Source organism: Vulpes vulpes, chromosome 3 (assembly GCF_048418805.1).
Source record: "Vulpes vulpes isolate BD-2025 chromosome 3, VulVul3, whole genome shotgun sequence".
Classification (NCBI taxonomy): domain Eukaryota; kingdom Metazoa; phylum Chordata; class Mammalia; order Carnivora; family Canidae; genus Vulpes; species Vulpes vulpes.
In genome coordinates, this window is record NC_132782.1 from 129,952,984 (window position 1) to 129,972,937 (window position 19,954).

At 49.9% G+C, this 19,954-nt stretch overlaps 1 protein-coding gene across 1 annotated transcript in view; it reads left to right on the forward strand.

Moving 5' to 3' along the window:
* The window catches only part of ABCA4 (ATP binding cassette subfamily A member 4), a 128,437-nt gene that overhangs the window by 2,231 nt on the left and 106,252 nt on the right, over positions 1 to 19,954 (forward strand). The window contains exons 2-6 of the mRNA XM_025996528.2: positions 6,271 to 6,364; positions 7,476 to 7,617; positions 9,521 to 9,660; positions 14,905 to 15,032; positions 19,434 to 19,631. Coding sequence (XP_025852313.2) covers positions 6,271 to 6,364; positions 7,476 to 7,617; positions 9,521 to 9,660; positions 14,905 to 15,032; positions 19,434 to 19,631 — 702 coding nt within the window. The remainder of the gene's footprint in view (positions 1 to 6,270; positions 6,365 to 7,475; positions 7,618 to 9,520; positions 9,661 to 14,904; positions 15,033 to 19,433; positions 19,632 to 19,954) is intronic.

Sequence of the window (19,954 nt, forward strand, 5' to 3'; positions counted from 1 at the left end):
AACCCAGCCATGTGAACAGGTGATTGGTTTTCTCTGGTATGTGTCGCTTGGACAGAACTCAGGGAGCCTGCAGGGGAAAGCCAAGTTAGGACCCCTCGTACATGGGAAACACCGCTGTCCTCGGGTTGCTTTCCTTGTCAGAGCTATTCTGATTTTCAAATTAGTGTTGAAGTTATTTGTTGCCTTCAGGAGCCAAGGGCTAACGGTAATCAGAGACTCAATCCCTTGCTTCCAAGAGCTTCTCTTTCAGAACGAAAATAGACAGAAGTTAAGCAAGATTCACTATTAAATGCATTTATTTATTAATGTGTTCCTTCAATCAGTGAATACTTCATAATCACTAGGTACTGTGCCAGGTGCAAGGTACATAGGTACATAAGGGCCAACAAGACAAGCATGGTCCTTGACCACATGATGTTTTTAGTCGATGAAATGCCAAGGACAATCCAATCTGCAACTGCTTCTTTCTCTCCTTTCTCTCTTTCCCATAAGAAATTAAGATTCTCACTTAATCCTACTCTCAATAAGCCCCTTGTGGCCTTCGAACAATGTACTTGAGGACATTACCTGCTGAAATTATTCCATTTCTGTGGCAAGCATGTTGCTATTACAGAGAATAACCCCATTTTCAAAGACCAGGTTTGGCTCAGAGGCCTTATAGCCTCTGCTCCCTTTCCCTGGTGTTGGCGGGGACTGGGGGCGTCCCCAGTTCAGGGACTCCGTCTTCCCCACAGTGTGCGCCCAGGGGCAACACGCTGCCAGCCTCTCTGTGGTGAGATAGGCCCACTCAGGCTGAGATGCCTGGCTGGGGTAAGCTCCCAGGACTACACCTGGTCTGGGCTGCCACTCACTTGATGCCATCCCAATGGCCTGGAATTCTAGATTGTCTGGTGTGCCTCCCCTGATTTGCCCACTCCTACCATATTCCAGGAATTACCAGGATGTCTGAGCAAGATGGAGGCATCTTCTACAACCCCCAGCAGCTCTGACAGGGGTCTGTGGCGCCTTCTCAAAGCTTTTGGTTCTTCTGGAAGGTTTCACCTCAGCAAAATGGGGACTCTAAGGAAAGCACAGCACACCTAACCCATAACCCAGCTCCTTGGTTTTGAACTTCGCAAACTTCCATGGTTTGGGGTGTTTACTGTTGTGAACAGGAGCAAAACAGATACCAAATTTCCCCATCTCTCTTCTCCCAACCCCTGAGGGCCTAAGATGAACATCTTTAGATCTCTGCGTTCCTCCTTCCTTTTTTTTATTTTCTTCCTCTGTTAACATTTATCAAGTATTACTAAGCGCCTGGCACTGTACTATCACCTCTGTTCCAAGACAGAGATACCACTAGTGTCCCCATGGGTACTAATGAGGTCAGGGAGGCTTCAGAGAACGTTAGTGACCCGTGGGGCTGGAGGACATGGCCACTACCCCCACACTGTGGTCGTGGAGACTGCAAAGATCCAGTGGCTGTCATTGAATCTATCGTCCAAACCAGGGCAGTTTTGAAAGTGAAAAATGGTACTAGGATCAATGGCCCCAGGGCAACACATGTAAACTAACAACTGACCTGGCAAACTGGGCTGTACAGTCACCCCATGCATCCAGCACAGCCTGGTGGCTGGGTCATAGCCCCCACGCCCATGGGAGCTGGAGCCAGGTGGGAGCTCGCGCCTGCACAAAGGCCCTGACCCAATAGCGTGCACAGCAGTGGAGTAGAAGGAAACACCGGGTGGGGGGTGAGGATGAGCTGGGGAGTTCAGAAAAGAAATGGGGTTTGGAGAGCATGAGAGAAGACTTCGCACGCAAGGAGTTGGGCTGCAGAATGGGCACTTCCAGTGTCAAGAGCTCTCCCCACTGTCCCGGACAAATGCACACCACCCATATTTGCTAGGGGCCAGGCGCTGCGCCAGGGAGGGTTTATAAAGATCATCGGGTGTGTCTCCTTTCCCTGAGAACTCACAGTGGAGGGCCTCCCTGGCGTCATCCCCTTGTCGCAGCTTCCATGGCAGAGCAGGATGTTTGGGGAGGCCTCCTGAGAGTAGGGGGCTTATCGTGTCCTGGACACCTGGTACAGCTGCAGGCCTTGGTCCTGGGCCCAGTATGAGGCAGGGAGAGCTGTCAGGGTGCAGGGACGGTGGGCAGCCTGGGTCGCATTCATCCAGGCAAGAATCCTGGCTGAGTTGTTGGTGCAGAGGGCAGAATCAAACGGCTCATTTCAAGCCTCGGCTACCCACCTTCAAATTGGAAACAGACTAGGAGGGAAGGAAATCTAGCTGGCCGAGATTTAAAACAACAAGCACAACTCTGCCCTTCCCTGCCACCCCTCCTCCCCCATGTAGGTTGAGCAGTAAAGAGAGGGGGAGGGGAAGCAAAGAGAAAAAAAAGAGAGAACAAGGAAATACCAGTTTGGGGAAAAAAAAATTTCCATCGGCCCCTTCTGAGCCTTGGCTGGGCTTAATTAAAGTTACAGACATGTTTAAAGGGAAAGGGTGGGGGGAGTCAGAGCCGCCCTGAAAACATGTTTTTAATTACGCTGTGGAATTTCTCCCTGGGGTCCGCCTGTGCACAGTTGAGCATCAAGGACGGGGATGCCGCTTTGGGGTGGGGATGCTGAGCGCGACTCCGGCGGGGGCGGGCGCAGGGAGAGGCTGTTGAGGACCTGCCGAGCTGGAAAAGAGCTGCTGGTGGTCTTTGTATGGGAGGGAGCGTGAAATGCAGCCCCTCCAAAACAAACCCTCGCAGAGTTAGCACAATAACACCGACCTCTCAACAAACGTTTTTCGAAGATTACCAAGCACTACCTATGCCAGGGGTTCGCAGCCGCAGCTGCACACTGGAATTGCCTGGGAAGTGTTAAAAGCAAACAAACAAAACCCATCTTGATGTCCCACCCCACTCCCCACCCACCCAGAAACCTGCGTAATTGATGTGGGGGCTTGGCCTGAGCTCCCCACCTGATTCCAGCAGGCAGCCACCTGGGAACTGCCTTCAAAGAAGGTGGTCAAGTAGGGCAGGGACTGTAGGCAGGACACAGCAGCCCTAACTCAGAGATGGGGTGAAGGCGAACACCTGCCAGGCCACCCTAGGCCCTGGCAAAGAATGAAGGAGGGAACAAGGATTCTGATCTGGTCCCCCACAGAAGGGGGACTTCAAATCACAATGCTTTGCAAAGACCAAGTACTTCAACAATACAAGAATGAATGAGAGGAGAGAGAGTGTGCATGAGGAGCCCTGCAAAGGGAGTGGGTTGTGCACCAGCTTGGATTTGGGTGTTTTATCCATGGGGTCAGTAGGCCAGGCTGGCTGATCCCTCCCCCGGTCCAAGCCCCCCTAACGGGTGGAGCAGGGGACGGTGGGTGGTCAGTTTCTCAGGAAGCCCAAGGTTTCCAAACTGGCAAATGAGCCGTTCTGACTCCTGTAAGGGAGAAGGGGAGGAAATATGAATGTGAGTGAGGGGCGAGCCTAAGAGCTTGCAGGTCATTTTAATGACATCCCTTTGCTCTTTGGGCTTTCCGTAGTGTGCCGTGGCCTACTGTGTGTCCCTGTGGTCTTTGTGAGAAGTGAGGGTCAGTCATAAATGGCTTGTGTTTGTTGAATGTTACCTCGTGCCAGGTTCTGCCCTAGGTGTTTTATACTCGCTTCATGCTCACATCTGCTCTGGGAGGTGGGTCCTCATAGCATCCCCTGTTTTACAGATGAGGTCCTGAGGCATGGAAAGATTGATCAGTCTACCCAAGGTCATGCAGCCAATACGGAGCAGGGAGCAGAGCCAGATAAAAACCTCAGTACTGACACATTCAACCCGCAGTGTGTACTGAAGGACAACATAGTCTCATTTCACAGATGAGAAAACTGAGACTCAGTGCTCGAACAAGCTCCAAAGTGATTCTTAACCCAGATCTTCCCATTCCCAAATGTCTAACATACCAGACTACTCCCAGATAGACGTTGCTACATGGAAAGAAGCTGACTGACTGACTTGGGAGAAAGCCAAGGTTGCTCACAATTGTCTTAAGGGGAAGAATCAGATGTGCGGAATCTGGACTGGTTGTCTCACTTCCTCGGTGAAGACACCACGAACAACTTCCGGTTTCATCACTTGTACCTATCACTCACCCTGTGATCTTGCCAGACTTGCTCCCCAATCTTACTCATGGACAGGAGGACTTGGGTTGCAAGGCTTGAAGCCAGTGTACAGAACAGGCCTCAGGGGATGCAGTTTGTTAAATCTGCCAAAGGTTGGTGACCTGAGTGTCACCTCCAGCTTCCCAAGGAGACTCCTAGGCCAGTCCTTGACAAAGGCTCACTCATTCCATATTTATTGGGTACCTATTATGAAGCTGGCCATTTGTCAGGTGCTAGAATCACAGCAGTGACAAAGATAGACATGGTCCCTGCCCTCAGGCAGCTCACAACCAGGAGGGTTCCATTTTCCTAAAGGAGTAATGACCCTGATTTATAATGAGTGATAAGACAAGGGAAGTGCAGGATGCTGTGGGAACAGCTGTGCTGGTACCAGTGAGACAGGTTCCTGGAGAAGAGGCTCAGCCCTCCTCCTCCTTTGGTTTGCGGGTCCTGGGGGAACTGCCAACATTCCAATGACTATCAAGTGTGCTTGGGGTCAGTCTCTGTAACATTGGATGGGAGTTCTCTAATACTGATGTTTCACCATCTTGTTGAAGAACGCGTCAGGGGAGCGTGCCAAGTGAGTGCCTTAAGGAAAATCTCGATCATATATAACATTTTGGTGTGCTTCCCCCAACATCTGCCCTAGACATATTTGAATAAAACATTGAGTAAAAAGTTACAACTAAAAAAAAAAAAAGAAAGAAAGAAAAAAAGTTACAACTGCATAATCACCTGCCCTAAACATTTTTCGTTATTTCTTCAATGCATTGTCCCCCGCCCCACCACCACCACCAATTTGTTACGATTTGCCATAATTCTGTAGCCCATAGACCATAATAGTGGGAAAGGAATAAACATTTACTGAGTACCTGCTATGATGTCTACCACCTTGCTGAGTGAGCATTCATGTACATTCCTTTGAAAGGAATGACAAGGGCAGCCCTGGTGACTCAGTGGTTTAGGGCCACCTTCAGCTCAGGACCTGATCCTGGAGACCTGGGATCGAGTCCTGGTCGGGCTCCCTGCATGGAGCCTGCTTCTCCCTCTCCCTGTGTCTCTGCCTCTGTGTGTGTGTGTGTCTCTCATGAATAAATAAGTAAAATATTTTTTTAAAAAAAAGAAAGGAATAACAAAAAGTTAAAGACCATGCAAATGACCTCAAGCAACTCTATGTATACTTAAGTCTCTATTCTTAGCCATGGGCACAAGTTCTCCTTCAGATCTTGTTTCCTTCCTAAGGTCTCTGGAGTGGGGGTTGGGTAGAAAAGGTATTCCATTTCCCAAATCACATCCCTCTCCTCCCCTTCCTCCCAGCACCCACTCACACCTGCAACCCACGCCCTCGAGTGCTATGCCACAGAGTGTGGTTGTGACAACCAAGCCTCTTCCTTTGGAGTCAAGCGTCTCTAAACTCTAAGTTGAACCTAAATTTAAGGAGTGGGTTTCAACCATACATTGTTATCAGCAGCCTCTGCCAGTGTGGTAAAAACTCAAGCAGTTTTCCCTGCTTTCTTCCTTTAAGCAACAAGAAACTGTGAAAGGAAAGATGCTGGTAAGCCCGGATTCTTGTTAACTTTGCTATGGATCATGGTGTTTCAGAGTCCTTTGCTCATTCATTCAGTGACCACATATGCGAGATCTGATGTGCACTAGAAGAAGACGAGGCAGTGGGAGAGGTAGAAAATCTGCTTTCGTGTGCACACGGACACCTGAAAAGCACTGAAGCACACATCTTGGTCCTTGATAAAAGTCCTGTGTTAATAGAGTTTCCTAAAATAGAGGCAGAGCAGAACCCAGATGGACACAAAGTTTTGTGAGTCTAGTATATCAGGGTAGAGGTAGTGAGGGAAAGGGGATAAGGGAAGGAAGTCTGGGTCCTGAGATCAAGCCCAGTGTTGGGCTCATGCTGGGCATGGAGCCTGCTTAAGATTCTCTCTCTCTCCTTTTGCACCCTCTCTCACCCCTGGCACTCTCTATCTCTAAAAAAGAGAGAGAGAGAGAGAGAGAGAGAGAGAAGTCCTTCAGGAGCTATACCACAACCAAGCCCTATTGCACAGACACATGCTGAGTTGTGTGTCCACTCTGGATGTGTTTCCTGTAATCTCTTAACATCACTGGTCTTCCTCTCTTTTTGTCTTGTTTTTCCAGATTCGCTTTGTGGTGGAACTTGTATGGCCTTTATCTTTATTTCTGATCTTGATCTGGTTAAGGAATATCAACCCACTCTACAGCCAACATGAATGTAAGCATAAAGGGGGAGGAGCCCTGGCAATCCTGGAGGTCCCATCCTTTTGTTTAGAAAGGTCTTGGGGGTTGGGGTGCCAGGAAGGGATCTACTTATCAACATTTCATGCCTCCAGTACAAAAAAACAGAGAATTTGCCAGCATTATACAAATGAACTTTTTAATCATACATCTTTAAAAATACTTGTATGTGGTCCCTAAAGAATTGTGAAATTAGTTTTTGCTGGTTCTTTCCTTTTTTTCCCCATATTTAAACTCTTACTAGTTTTAAAGGGAGCAGATTATAAATGGGTTCCCTAAAATATTCTGGAGACCAATTTAGGGAAATGATCTGTACCATGCTAGAGAAAAAAGAGAAGGGGTGGTATACAGCCATGTATAGTAACATTATTTCCTGGATCCCAGAAGTATCCTGGGACCTGGGATGTGAGCCTGTGAGAGCCTCTTTTATACCCTGCTCCTCGTTTCCAGCCAGAATGACATCTTCTCCCTCTAGGTAGTGGATGTGCAGACCTCAGGAGTAATACAAAGCTCTCAGGGCCCTGTTTTTATTCCTCTCCTTCTTGTTCATGAGTTTGATGCCCCAAGTTCTGGATCAGTCTCCTGTCCATCAAACTCTTGCTTGTTTACCTAGTTCTCCCTGGCCCTCACCGTCCCCCATCCTGCGCCCCCACCACCACACATCCTTGCCAAAGGAGCCCATAACCTGCAATCCTCTTGCATTGTTAAGAACAGTGTGGAAGGGGGGAAAAAAAAAGAACAGTGTGGAAGGAATAGATGAACCTCCTCTCCTCCTAAGCATGAGCAACACTGTAAAGCCATCCTGACCTAACATCCCTCCACTGTCCCCCCTCCACACTTCTCTCTATGCCTCTAATAGCACATTTGTCCGTCACCCCACTGCACTGGGAGCTTGAGAGGAGAGACCCTGTCTCTGGCACTCAGCACAGGGCCTGGCATATATATTAGATGCTCCTGCTTCTTAAATGTTGATGGATGAAGGAAAACACAAAGGGCTGGGCTCCTTCCTGCAGAGGCCCCAGCAACCAGAAGTGGCATCCCGCATGGTTTCCATAAGTAACTCCTTGTCTTCATTTCCTGTCTTCAAGGCCATTTTCCCAACAAGGCGATGCCCTCAGCAGGAATGTTGCCGTGGCTCCAGGGGATGTTCTGCAATGTGAACAATCCTTGTTTTCAAAATCCTACCCCGGGAGAATCTCCTGGAATTGTGTCAAACTATAACAACTCCATGTAAGTGTTGAGATTCCCAAAATCTTAGGCTATGGCTTGAAAGCATTTGTTCTTAACCTGGGAAGCTAAAGACCATTCCGAGAAGCTAGTGAAAACTAATGGCCCCACTTCCCCTCAAAATGAACACACATAAAACAGTACATTGTGCATAAGATTCCAGGGGACTTGTGGACTCCAGGTTAATGACTTCTCGCCTTGGGTCTCATTTCAAGTCAAATCCCATAGGAAGAGAGTCTACCTTTGGAATTCCCTTTCAGAGCAGGAGGAAGGAGAGCATGATATGAGCATGTCCTATAGACAAAGGTTCAGGGATGTGCATAGGGTCGTCCTTCATCCCCTGGGTTGATCTTGAGCTTACCTGAGGGACATCAACAAAGTCTTATTGGGGAGTGGGCTTCACTATACTTCTGTAAACACCAGGTCAGATGAAACAGATATTTGGTTACTCTAGTTTTTCCTTAAAGTAGCTCTGGATATAACTCCTCTGGGAAAACCTGCATTTTGACTGAAAAAAAGGAACAGTTGGTAAGTCAGCCTAATGCTCAGAGGTAGCCTTCCCCACTGGGAACACACATGGCTGCTTGTGCCCAATCATGGCAGAGTAGAGCAGTTGTGGTATAGATTTAGGGCCTGCAAGCCTGTAATATGTATCTATCTGCTAATCCTTGGCATATAGAAAGATAAAACAGGGAATGTCTGTCTTCCTGAGAATGTCAGGGAGGTGACATTTTAGCTGGACTCACATAGTTGCAAACACTGCCTGGAGACTCTAACTTGCAATCTATAACTTCAGCTTGAGTCTCATTGAGGTGCCTGAGAAGAAACTGCTGCCCATCCATAGATGGCTCATGGGGTTGCACAGTGGGATCAGGGAGCCTGGGAGACATCCCAGTAGAGGCTAGATGGGGCGTTGGCGGGACTGGCACTGGCGATGTCTATGTCCTGAGGGAGTTGGGGGAGCAGAGCTTCAGACTCCAGCTGTACTTAGCACTTAAACCAGGAAATCTGGGTTTCACATTTCACACACTCATTATAGGTGAAATACTGGCTTATTCAAGGTTCTTTTGCTTATAAGGCACAGAAGCCCATTCCAACAAGATGAAGCTCTAGAGGTTAATATAGGATTTGGACACTAGACCTTCTTACAAAGCCAAGGGAAGCCAGGCAGGCCTCAGGAGGGGTAGGACAGGAACTGGATGGCTGGGGACCGGCTCTCTCTTGTCTGAACCTGCAAGGTCAGCCTCTGTCCCTTTCTGGGCATCTACTACATTTGCCTCTCTCCATGGGCCAATGTCCCTGCTTCTCAATGCCCACACTGGCTCCGGTTGCCCAGTTCAGAGCACCTTGTCTTGGGCAATTGGAAGAGCATCATTGAATACCATTCAAATTCAAATGGGAACACAGCTGATTGGTTCAACTTCATTTTCCTTGTCCAGTCAGCCATAGCAGAGGATTTGTGTGTGTGTGTGTGCATGTGTGTGCATGCATGCACTTGCAGGGAGGAACTTGTGGATTAAGCATGGCTATCCATGCCTATGAATGGCTGGAAGGGCAGGTCTCAGAGAAGTGGCACCAGCTGGGAAGAACCTCCAATACCATCTTCTAGTGTCATCCTGCTTTTAAGACTTCTCTGGGCAGAAGACACGCAGAGCATGGAGTTAAGGAGTGACCTGGCCCTGCCAAAGCTGGAAAACTGAACAAATTGCTCACCAGCCCTGTCTGGTAGCCTATAGGTACAAAGAAGTTAAAATAGCCTTTTGGCCTTTGGCCTCGGCGATATTATAAGGACAGGTAATGTCGTAGTTGGTCAGACACGTGGTATCTTAAAAACCAGCAAGGAGTGTTGTTATTATTATGAAATGGCAACAATATCTTTACTGAGGAAGCTTTGTCTTTCTTACAGCTTGGCAAGGGTGTTTCGAGATTTTCAAGAACTTCTCCTGGATGCACCAGAGAGGCAGCACTTTGGCCACATTTGGAAAGAATTTCAAACCTTGTCTCGACTCATGGACACCCTCCGGACTCATCCCGAGAGAGTCGCGGGTACGCTGGGCTTGTGTGTTCTCAGCCGTCGCTTGCCTCTCCCTTGCCTCACCCATCAGAGACCAAAGGCATAGGAAAGAGCAGGAAGATTTGGTGGGAAAAGATCCTGGAGGAGGCAGGAAGGAATGGCTCTAAAGGTGGCATGAAGCTCACTATGGTGCAGACTCCTCTTTCCATCAGCTTAGAAGTTAGGAATTTGAGGAAGGCAGGAAAGTCCTCGTTCCAGGTGAGTCTAGAGACAGAAAGGAGAATGCCCAGAGAGGTTGCACTCTGGGAAGCACAAGGCTAGGTTAAGTCTGGAAGCAGGAAGGAAGGGGTAAAGGGAGAGGCATGGGACCGTTTGCACTTAGTACCAGAGAGCGAGCTAACCAGGAGCGTGTGGAAGCAATGCCAAGGGAGGGCCCTGGGAGGTCAGAGTGCATATGTTGATCGTGGCATAAATATGCACAATCATTCCATTTCTTCCAGGGATATTCAGCCTCCTAGGCCCCGAGGCAGGTGCAGCGGGAACTGATGCAGGGCTGGGGGTGTCAGGGAGGTCCTGCTGGAGGTCCAGGAGACAAGGAGTTGAGAGTGGAGACTGGAAAACATGCGTCGGGGCCAGGCTGCCTAGGGATGGATGGGAAGCCAGAAGTACTGCAATGGCCTGGGGGAGATGGGGGGACAAGGACCCAGAGGCCTCTGGGAGCTCCGTGGTCCTGTTTAAGGGCCGGGGTACTGAACAGGATGGAGGGCTTGATGACTGTTGTCAAAGGGTGAGCTCTGTGGATTCAGGATTTCCAAGGCAGGCAGGAGTAAGAGGGAGCTGCTGGCTGTGGCCACGGTGCGGAAGTGGAGTGGAGGCCAAGGCTGAGCTGACGAGGAGGCTTAGGGAGCAAGAGGCCAGGCTGTTGGGCCACTGAGTTTGTGCGGCAGGTAAGGAGCCGGGCACCAGGGCAGGAGAGCCAGGGGGGCTCAGGAGCAACGAGGGCTGAGCGTGGCAGGGGCCTGGGCACCAGCTGGAAACCTGGCCGGCCCCCAGACACCCCAGCACACCCATCCTCCGGAGGGCAGACAAAAAGCTCGGAGGGAGCAAGCCCTGCCAGAAATCTAGGGGTCTCTGCAGTCCAGCAGGGGGAGAAAAGACTGCCAGTGGGCAAGACTGTGAAGGCATGTGGCTCAGAGGCTGTGAAGGAAGGGGTTTGGAGGTGCTGCACGCATCCTGCATTCCTAGGATAGGGACGGTGGCGGAGACTCTCGGGGTGGCCTTGAGGATGACAGGGATGAGGAAGGGGGCTATGAAGAGGACAGGAGGGACTGGAATAAGGGCTCCCACTCAGGGTTCCAAACAAGAGAAGTGGGGGCCCTCCGGGGGTCCTCGCCCATGCAGCCCGACAGCGGGTCAGAGCAGGTTCCCACACCGAGGGCTCCCGCAGCAGAAGTGGGAGGACTGAAAGGATCATGACCACACCTGGGGGAGGGCGGAGGGAAGCAGGGGGGCTTCAAGAACACAGAGCAGTCAGGAGGGGCAATTATCCTTAGGAGAATATTACCGTCTTCCCACCTGGTCACCTTCTCCCTTCTCTCCCTGTGGGGGGAATGAGGACAGGAGTATGTTCAGACGGCACGTTGAGATTACTTCATTACATTTTAATTCTCTCAAAAATAGTCATGCATGCACTTTATGTAGTCATTTTCTACAAACCGGATCGCAGACACTACCTTCTTTGCTGCCCTGGATAGAAGAGTTTACTTAGCTCAAGCTTGAAGGACCTTCTAAGGTGTGAGCACAAATTGCATTTTCTGAAAAACAGGGGAGAGGCAGCAACCAGAAAGCACTGTTTCCCAGGATGAAAGAAGCAGATGAGAACATGGACCGTCTCACCCCTAGAGTGGTCGTCTACCCTCTTCACCCAGTGGGAGCAGGAATGAGGCAGACATTTCATTCTGTTGTCTGGTTGTCAGATGGAGTCCAGCTGGGAGGAAATATAAAGGAAGTGATTTCAAACCACAATTTCTCTGTGGTCTTTACAGTGTGTGTATGAGAACCAAAGTCACTTCCTCCTAACCTCAGCACGGGACTAGCTTTGAGTTGGCATACAGTTGGTGCCTTCTGCAGGTCTTCAGGCTGTGGGGGAAAGTCTCTAAATAAGAACAGCTTCAGAGGTCTGGGGAGACAGGGTCAGAAAAGGTCAGCCACGGCTCCCCAAGAGGAATTTAGGAGCTAGGAACAAAAATTCTGAAGCACCTTGGCTACTTTTGGAAAGAACTTCAAACCTTGTCTCATCATGGACACCTGCCTGGACTCACCCCAACAGAGTCACGGGTATGCTGGGCTTGCATGTTCTCAGCCCCCTCTTGCCTCTCCCTTGCCTCACCCACCAGAGAGACCAAAGGCACAGGGTACCATTCCCAAAGTCTCAGAAGGAATTCCCAGCCAGGGACTGAGGTCCACCAGCAACTTGGCAGACTTTCGGGATCCATCCCAGGGTCTCCTGGGGCCCTTGCTCACTGTGAACGTTGAATCCTCGGCCCAAAGCCCCAGAGGAGCGTAGAGCCTTTGAGAGTGAGGTGGGTGGCTGTCACTGGTATGTGCTTTTGCCTGTCAGTTCCCAGTCACCTGGGAAAGTATGCCCATGGTTGACCCAGGCGGCCTTTTCTTTTGCTAGCAAACCTGTCCTACAGCATTCTCAGCAGGGGAGGATTAATGGTAAAACACCAGACATGAAGCCCCCTCCCCTCTCGCCCCCAAGCAAGCACTGTGGTCTCTCAATCATCTTCAAACACCTTCTTCCCATGAGCCCCACACATTCTCCTGGCTGCCCCCCCACCAACCCTCAGCTCCCCTTGGCTCCACAGGCCTCAGCTGCCCCCTCCCCCAGCCTCTTCCCAGGGAAGCGAACAAGAAGAACCACATTTTAAACAAAATTTATTTTTCTTTCCTCGAGCCCCCAGTTCACATTTCTCCCTCGGGAGTCTAGTAGAGCTTCTGTCTGGTATCAGCCACCTCTTACATGTTGGGCCCCACGCTCCCTACAGGGTGGCCCCCACCCCTCTGCAGGTGTGTGGGACCAGCGCTCCCGCCCCTTCCCCCTCAGGCTACAGCAGCCCAGTCACCGGGCACGGGGTGGGGAGAATGGTCACCCTCCCCAGCAAGATATTTGTAGGTAAGGTCAAGTGAGTGAGTTAAAGAATAACAAATTGATAAACAGTCAAATGGGGTCCCAACTCTCAGGTCACGACAACAGGTATTTATTGGGTGCCTCCTGTCATCCCACAGACATTTATCGAGGCCCTGATTCCATGTCAGGCTCTCATGCTGGGTGTCAGAGAGAGGTGACCTCAAGGGCTTACATCTGTGTACCCAGCATTGCTAGATGTGATGATGGTCTGATGAAGGTATAATGAAAACAGGGTCCATAGCCCCCTACTCTCCAGAGACTCTGTGTGTGTGTGTGTACGTGGGGGGGGGGGGGGTCTCTGAGGCCAGCACATAACGTAATGCTGACTACGAAGAGGTGATTGGGAGACGGAAGATCAACTGAACTGGGGCCTAGGAGAAGTAAGAAAGGAAACTGGGTGATGGAAGGAAGATGATGCGACTTATGTTATCAGGAAAAAGAGGAAGGCATGAATACAACAGAGCAGCCCCTTTCAGACCCCTCCTGCTCTCGGCTCCCTCCTGTATTTGGGTTCCCCTGAAGCCTTTGGGCTTTCCCTATGGGGAAGGTGGTGTGCCTGGGCTGATGGCACAACTCCCAAGAGGCTGGTGTGGAGTGGAATCTCAGGCCTGGTTGCCCCTGCCCCAGCTGCACTGCAGGCCCGTGGAGTTGACCCATCCCCTTTGAAGAGGAAATGAGCAGCAACCTCCATCTGGACAAGGCTCTTCAGAAAAAGGCACAACCTGAAAACAGAAGGGAAGGCTGTCAAGCACTCAGGGAGTTAGGCCTCTTGGTCACCTGGTGAGGGGAGAATTTGTGGGGGAGAGGATGGGGTGCTGGGGTGTTAGGATCAGGAAGGAGGAGGGACATTTGATAAGTAGAGTTAGTTAAAGAACTAAGAGATAAGTAGTCAACTGGGCTCCCGGGGGAGTTGGGATGTAGACTTAGGCACATCATGTAATACAGATGCTTTCCCGTAACACTGAAATGATTTGATAAGTATCTGGGGCTGTCACCTTCTCTGCTTGCCTGTGCATCCTGAACTGTGGCAGTGGCCTACTTGAGGCTGAGTGTTGACCCTGGAAGCAGGCAGTAGAGATGTACCCTGGGTGTGAAGCCCCAGGGGGGCATCAAAATATTAGTGCAATCAGAACAAGCATTTTTGGAAGGCTCACTGTTTTCAGGCCTGGGAATTCGCCACTTCACAGTCCTTACCCCGAGTCACCCTCACAATAAGCCTGTGAGGTGTAGAAAGCACAGACACAAAGGGTTCAGTCACTTGCCGCAGGGTCACCTTAACTGTTAGGAGTCTTTTATGTCCCCTTATAAAAACACTTTTGCTTTTAGTATGTTTTGAGTGAAACCAGAGAGAATGTGATTGGGACTGAGCAGGGCATGAAATTATAAGTCCAGGCAACAGACCATCCCCTGTTTCCCACTCAAAGCTCTTCTAGCCCCAAACAGCCCCATGTCTCCTAGTCCATGTCAGCACCCCGAGCTTACAGCCTTAGCTGAGATGACAGAAATGCCAGGAAGAGCATGACAACACAGTGTGGACACAGCATGTATGTCCTCTCACTCTAGACAAGGCTTTTTCAACCTTGACATTTTGGACCAGATGGTTCTTTGTTTCGTAGTAGGGAGGGAGGTTATCCTGTCCACTGTGGAATGTTACCAGCAACCCTGGCCTCTACCCAATAGCACCTCCCCAGCTGCAACACCCAAAAATGCCTGCAGACTTTGCCAGATATTCCCAGGGGAGACAAAACTGCCCCAGCTTTAGTTCCTCACCCCCATCTGGTTGAGAGTCACTATTCTAGACCAATTCCACAATGCATATGATGACTCCTCTCCTGCCCTGAGCTAATTTTTTCTACCTTCTGTGCCTTCTCACTACGTTTTGCCTGGCTTTGTCAGCAGTAAATGCTGTGACTGTGTTGGCGACAGCCCACGGGCAGGAGCCCTGACCTCCAAGCATCCGGGGAACCCAAGAACAGAGTCTTCTGCTGAGACCCAATTAGAAATGTTTCCAATCAGTTCTACATGTTTTCCCTTTTTTTGACTTACTCCCCATTCGACACCCTGTCCTTTCATTCATGTACAGGAAGAGGGATACGAATTCGGGATGTCCTAAAAGATGAAGAAACACTCACACTGTTTCTCATGAAAAACATTGGCCTGTCTGACTCAGTTGTCTACCTTCTGCTCAACTCCCAAGTTCGTCCTGAACAGGTGGGTGGATATCACTGGTCCCTGGAGGGGAGAGGTGAGCCCTGAGCCTGAGAAAAACAGAGGAGACCTTGAATTATTTTTCCTTCTTGCTTTCACATTCAGAATCCATGATTTGTTCTAAATATTCAGAAAAATACCTGGGGGCACTTGAAATAATGAGCCTTCCCAGCATAGGATTCTGAAGCAGCCTGAATCCTGGCAGCACTTCAGAGAGCTTGGATTTGTATAACTGGAAAGAACCTTAGAGATCACATGGCTCAGAATCCTCTTACAGCTGAGGAAACTGAGGTTGATTCATGTACTCATCAAATACTTAGGGACATTTTAGGTACCAGAACACAGCGTGAACAATACCCTGACCCTGACTCTGGGAGCAAACCAGGAGCAAACCCCTGACTCTGGGAGCTCACATTCCAGTTTGGACAACAGGCCATAATCAAATGAGCAAAGATAGGGAGCATTTCCAGGTCAAGACAAGGGCTGAGAGGAAAATCCAGCAGGGGTAGGAGTTGGGGAGGGGCTGGGAGGCATGGGATGGGGACAGACTAAAATGCATGGTCAGGGAAGGCCTTCCTGCCAAGGTGGTGATGGAGCCGACCCACGGAATACACAGCCGTGGAAAGAGCTGGAAAAGGACAGGTCAGGTGTGAGAAGCAGGCTGCGTATGTGCAATGTCTGAGTGCACTGAGCTGACCTGCCCAGGTTGCAGACCTCTGATTTCCTGCACGTTTTCTTCTCAGTGCTCCTTCTTCTATCCCCAGTGCACATTCTGACCCGTGCCCCCCCCCAAAATCCATCTTACTCATATCATAATCTCCTACATGCATTCAGAACGTTTTTACCGCTCACACGTGACTTTCCGCATCTGTGAAAGTCTGGGCCTCCCCGGCTTGTGCCCAGCATCCTGGGCGTGCGGGTTCCTGGTGTGATGCACACAGTGAGAATGCTAGATAAGCAGTGGCCCCACGGTGCAGACGCCCCTCCCGCCTCTCCTGACCAGGTCTGCACCTCCTCCAGACTGCAGGGGAGACTGAGACATAAACAGAGAATTTCAGGGCCTGTGTTAGCCCTGAGATAAAGGTCTGAGCCCAGAGGAGGGAGGGGGACCCCACAGGCCTGGGTCTGGCTGACTCTGTCAAAGGGGTTTTCAGGCTGGTCCTCTGCACAGTGGTAAAGAAGCCCACACCTGCTTTTCTGGCTTTTCAGAGCCTGAGGTTTTCCCTGAAGCTACATGAAGGGACCTGAAGGTCAGCATAAGGCAGTGTGTCAGGACCCTTGCCTGCAGTGCCCGGGCCCTTGAACTCAGGCCTGGCTCCTGCCCTGCTCCCCTCTCCCTCCCACCCCCAACCTGAGGGGGTGGCGTTGGCAGCATCCATGGCTCCTTCCCCTGTTTGCTTTCTCTTAGCTCATAAAACTCAAGTCCTGGAAATGCCTGTGACGACTTCCAGTTGGTAATAAAAGGGAGATGGAGATAAGGGCAGGAATTTAGGGGAAATTTCTTTCCAGTTCCTCGCTGACATGACGTTTGGATCTCCAGTTGCTGTGCTGAGCCTTTCATGTGGGGAGAAGGGGCCAGCGTCACTGGGCTGTGCTATTGTGTAGTGTCACTTGCTTTGATTAGCTGGTGTTTCCCTGATTAGCAAACGTCAGAGCTTAAGAGGAAGCCCAGAGCTCCTGCCCCTGTTGTCCCAGCTCCCTCTGGGCCCGGTGCCCTCCCTGCCTCTCAGCAAGGTTGCCCACTGCACCTGCCTCCCAGTGTCTGTCTCCGAGCTCCATCCAGCTGCGCCACTCCTTACCAGCACCCAGCACCACAACTTTCCCCCACGACGGCAGTGTTCCCTCTCTGCGCTGTCCTAGCTGGTAGCCACTGGCTACATACGGCCGGCCGGCCGGCAGGGGGCTAATGCAGCTGAGGAACTGAGTTTTAAATATTATTTAATGTTGATTCATTTACATTTAAATAGCTACATGTGGCTTATCCAGCTTAGTTTGAATTTCTGATCGGTCAATCTCAGCAAACATGGGATTTTGCTCTTCAGGACTGCATGCCCCTCCTGGGTCCTCTCTGCCTGGTATCCAAGTACCTCCCTCCCCGTCTAGGAAATTGTTAGACAATGAGAGGAATAGTTGCTTGGCTCATCCCTCACCCCACCCCCACCCCGAGCCTTATAAACTCCTGGACTTGCTTCAAGGCCCAGCTCAAGTGTTGCCTCCCCGGTGAAATCATTCATAAGCCCTCCTTTCTCTGTTCTGTCCTCTCCAACTTCTCTACTCAACAAAGAGCTAACAGGTAGTGATGAAGCACAAGCTCTGGGTTCAAGTCTCAGCAAGGCCACACAGTTAACTGTGTGACCTCAATCGAGTTAAATAACCACTCTGTGCCTCCGTGTCCTCATTTAAAAAACGGAAACAGTAAAAGTGCCTATGATTGTTATGGGGGTCGAAAAAATTAATATATGTAAAGCACTAAGAACAGTGCCTGGCACACATTGACTATTCAATAAACGCTGGCTGATCTTAACACTCCCTCTTCTGTGCTCTGGTTTGACCACGTTCAATTTAGCACTTCCCGCTCTTTAAATGCCTGCGTCTCCAGCTAGCCGGTAAGCTCCTTGGAGAGCAGAAAACTCACCTTATTCTCTGTATCCCCAGTAACTGTTCTAGTCTCTGCAGAATGGGACTCAGTGAATGGGTATTGAATGAATGAGTCACTGTGTGAAAGAAGGAGCTGGGACCTTCGTGGTGTTCCAGCTTTCCCACTAGCCTGTTGTGTAATTTCTCCTCCATCGCTTTTCTCCCCTAGAATATTAGAGGTTTGGACAAGTGAGCTCATTGATTCCCTCCACCTCAGAGGGTTTTAGACACTGGGATTAGGGTTGGGGGTAGGATTTTGCCTGGGGATAAGAAGCAAAGTGTGGGCAAAACAGGAAGGCTCTGTTGGAACATGCACCTAGTTACAGTCCCCGAGATTGATGGAGTCCACACCAACCCAGTGTCAGCCAGTGACCTCATTTAGTGGGAGGCAGGGGTGGGGTGGGGTGTAAATAAAGCGTGAGCCTGCCCTGCTCTCCTGCCCTGAGAACTGTGTAATCGGAAGCTCTGGGGAGACTACAGAGGCCGGGGAAGCTCATGACCCTGCTCATGGTACTTGGGTGTTCGAAGTCCAAGAATCCAGGAGGCCAGTTACTGTCCTAGGTGGCCAAGGGTCCTTGGCCAGGGTTGAGGCTTCCTTAGTCTTTGAGGCCATCATGGGGATTGTGATTCACTGTCCAAAGTCATTGTCCATGAACTCCACAGGAGCTATAGGATGTGGGCTGTCCAGCAGTTGAGGTCACCAGATTAAATACAGGATATCCAGGTTAGTTTGAATTTCAGATAAATGAATAATTTTTTTAGGATAAGTACATCTAGGGATGCCTGGGTGGCTCAGTGGTTGAGTGGCTGCCTTTGGCTCAGGGTGTGATTCTGGGTCCAGGGATCGAGTCCCACATGGGGCTCCCTGTGCGGAGCCTGCTTTTCCCTCTGCCTATGTCTCTGACTCTCTCTGTGTCTCTCATGAATAAATAAATAAAATCTCTAAAAAAAGAAAAAAAGAAAAAAGGGATAAGTACATCTAATTTGGACTCTATTTGGGAAATACTTGTATTAAAAATTGTTTATTGTTTACCTGAAATTTAAATTTAACTGGACATCCAGCATTATTATTTGCTAAATCTATTGAGAAAGGAGAGAGGGGGCTGGACATTTGCCATCATTCCAAACGCATTCTAGCCACTCTCTGTCCTCAGCTTCAGGGGACTAGGGCTGATGATACCTTAGCATCATGCTCAGAATGGATCTCTCACAGTTTAAGGGGCTTTCTGGTAAAATGAGGCACAGGAGAATACTAGTTTCCCGTGACTGCTATAACAAACCACCACAAACTTAGTGGCTTAAAATAACACAAATTCATTATCTTATGGTTCTAGAGGCCAGATGTTTGAAAGTCGAAGTGTTGGCAGGGTTTGATTTCTTACTGGGGGATCTAGAGGGAAATCCATGTCCAGTTTCCAGACACTGTCATTCCTTGGCTGGTGGCTTCCTTTCATCTTCAAAGCCAGGAGTGGCCAGTCAAGTCTTTCTCACATCACATTACTTTGACATTGTTTCTTCTACCTCCCTTTTCTACCAGGCGTTTTAAAAACCCTTGTGATTACATGGGGCCCACCTAGATAACCCAAAATAATCTCCTTATCTTAAAGTCAGCTGATTATCAATCTTAATTTCATCTGCAATCCAAATCCCCCGTGCCCTACAATATAATGTATTCAGAGGGTCTGTGGGTTAGGACACAGACATCTTTTGGGTGGTGGGTATTCTTCTACCACAGGGAGGTTTCCAATTTGCTTCTATTCCCTGCAGTTTGCTCATGGAGTCCCAGACCTGATGCTGAAGGATATTGCCTGCAGCAAGACTCTCCTGGAGCGCTTCATAATCTTTAGCCAGCGCCGCGGGGCACAGACAGTGCGTGATGCCATGTGCTCCCTCTCTCAGGGCACCCTACAGTGGGTGGAAGACACTCTGTATGCCAATGTGGACTTCTTCAAGCTCTTCCGTGTGGTAAGGGAAGTATTTAGTTTCTTACCCCTTAGAAGGTGATTCCTGGGTGCAGCGGAGGCTGGTGGCAAGTCATCGGGGACTGAAAAATTGACAGTCAAGAGGGCATGAGCCTGGTGTTCAAGACAATCCTTGAGGAAGCTCCAGGCTCCAAAGACCCAAGGGACTCTTGACGGCTAATATTTTTAGAGCAGTGGCCCGGGCACCCAGGAGTCACTGTTCGGTTCACCAATAGCTACGTGGTTGTGGCCGTTCTGAGTCCACTCCAAATGTGGAATAAATCCTTCCCACCACCTCTAGCAGTGTGGAAAGGAGGACACCTGGTT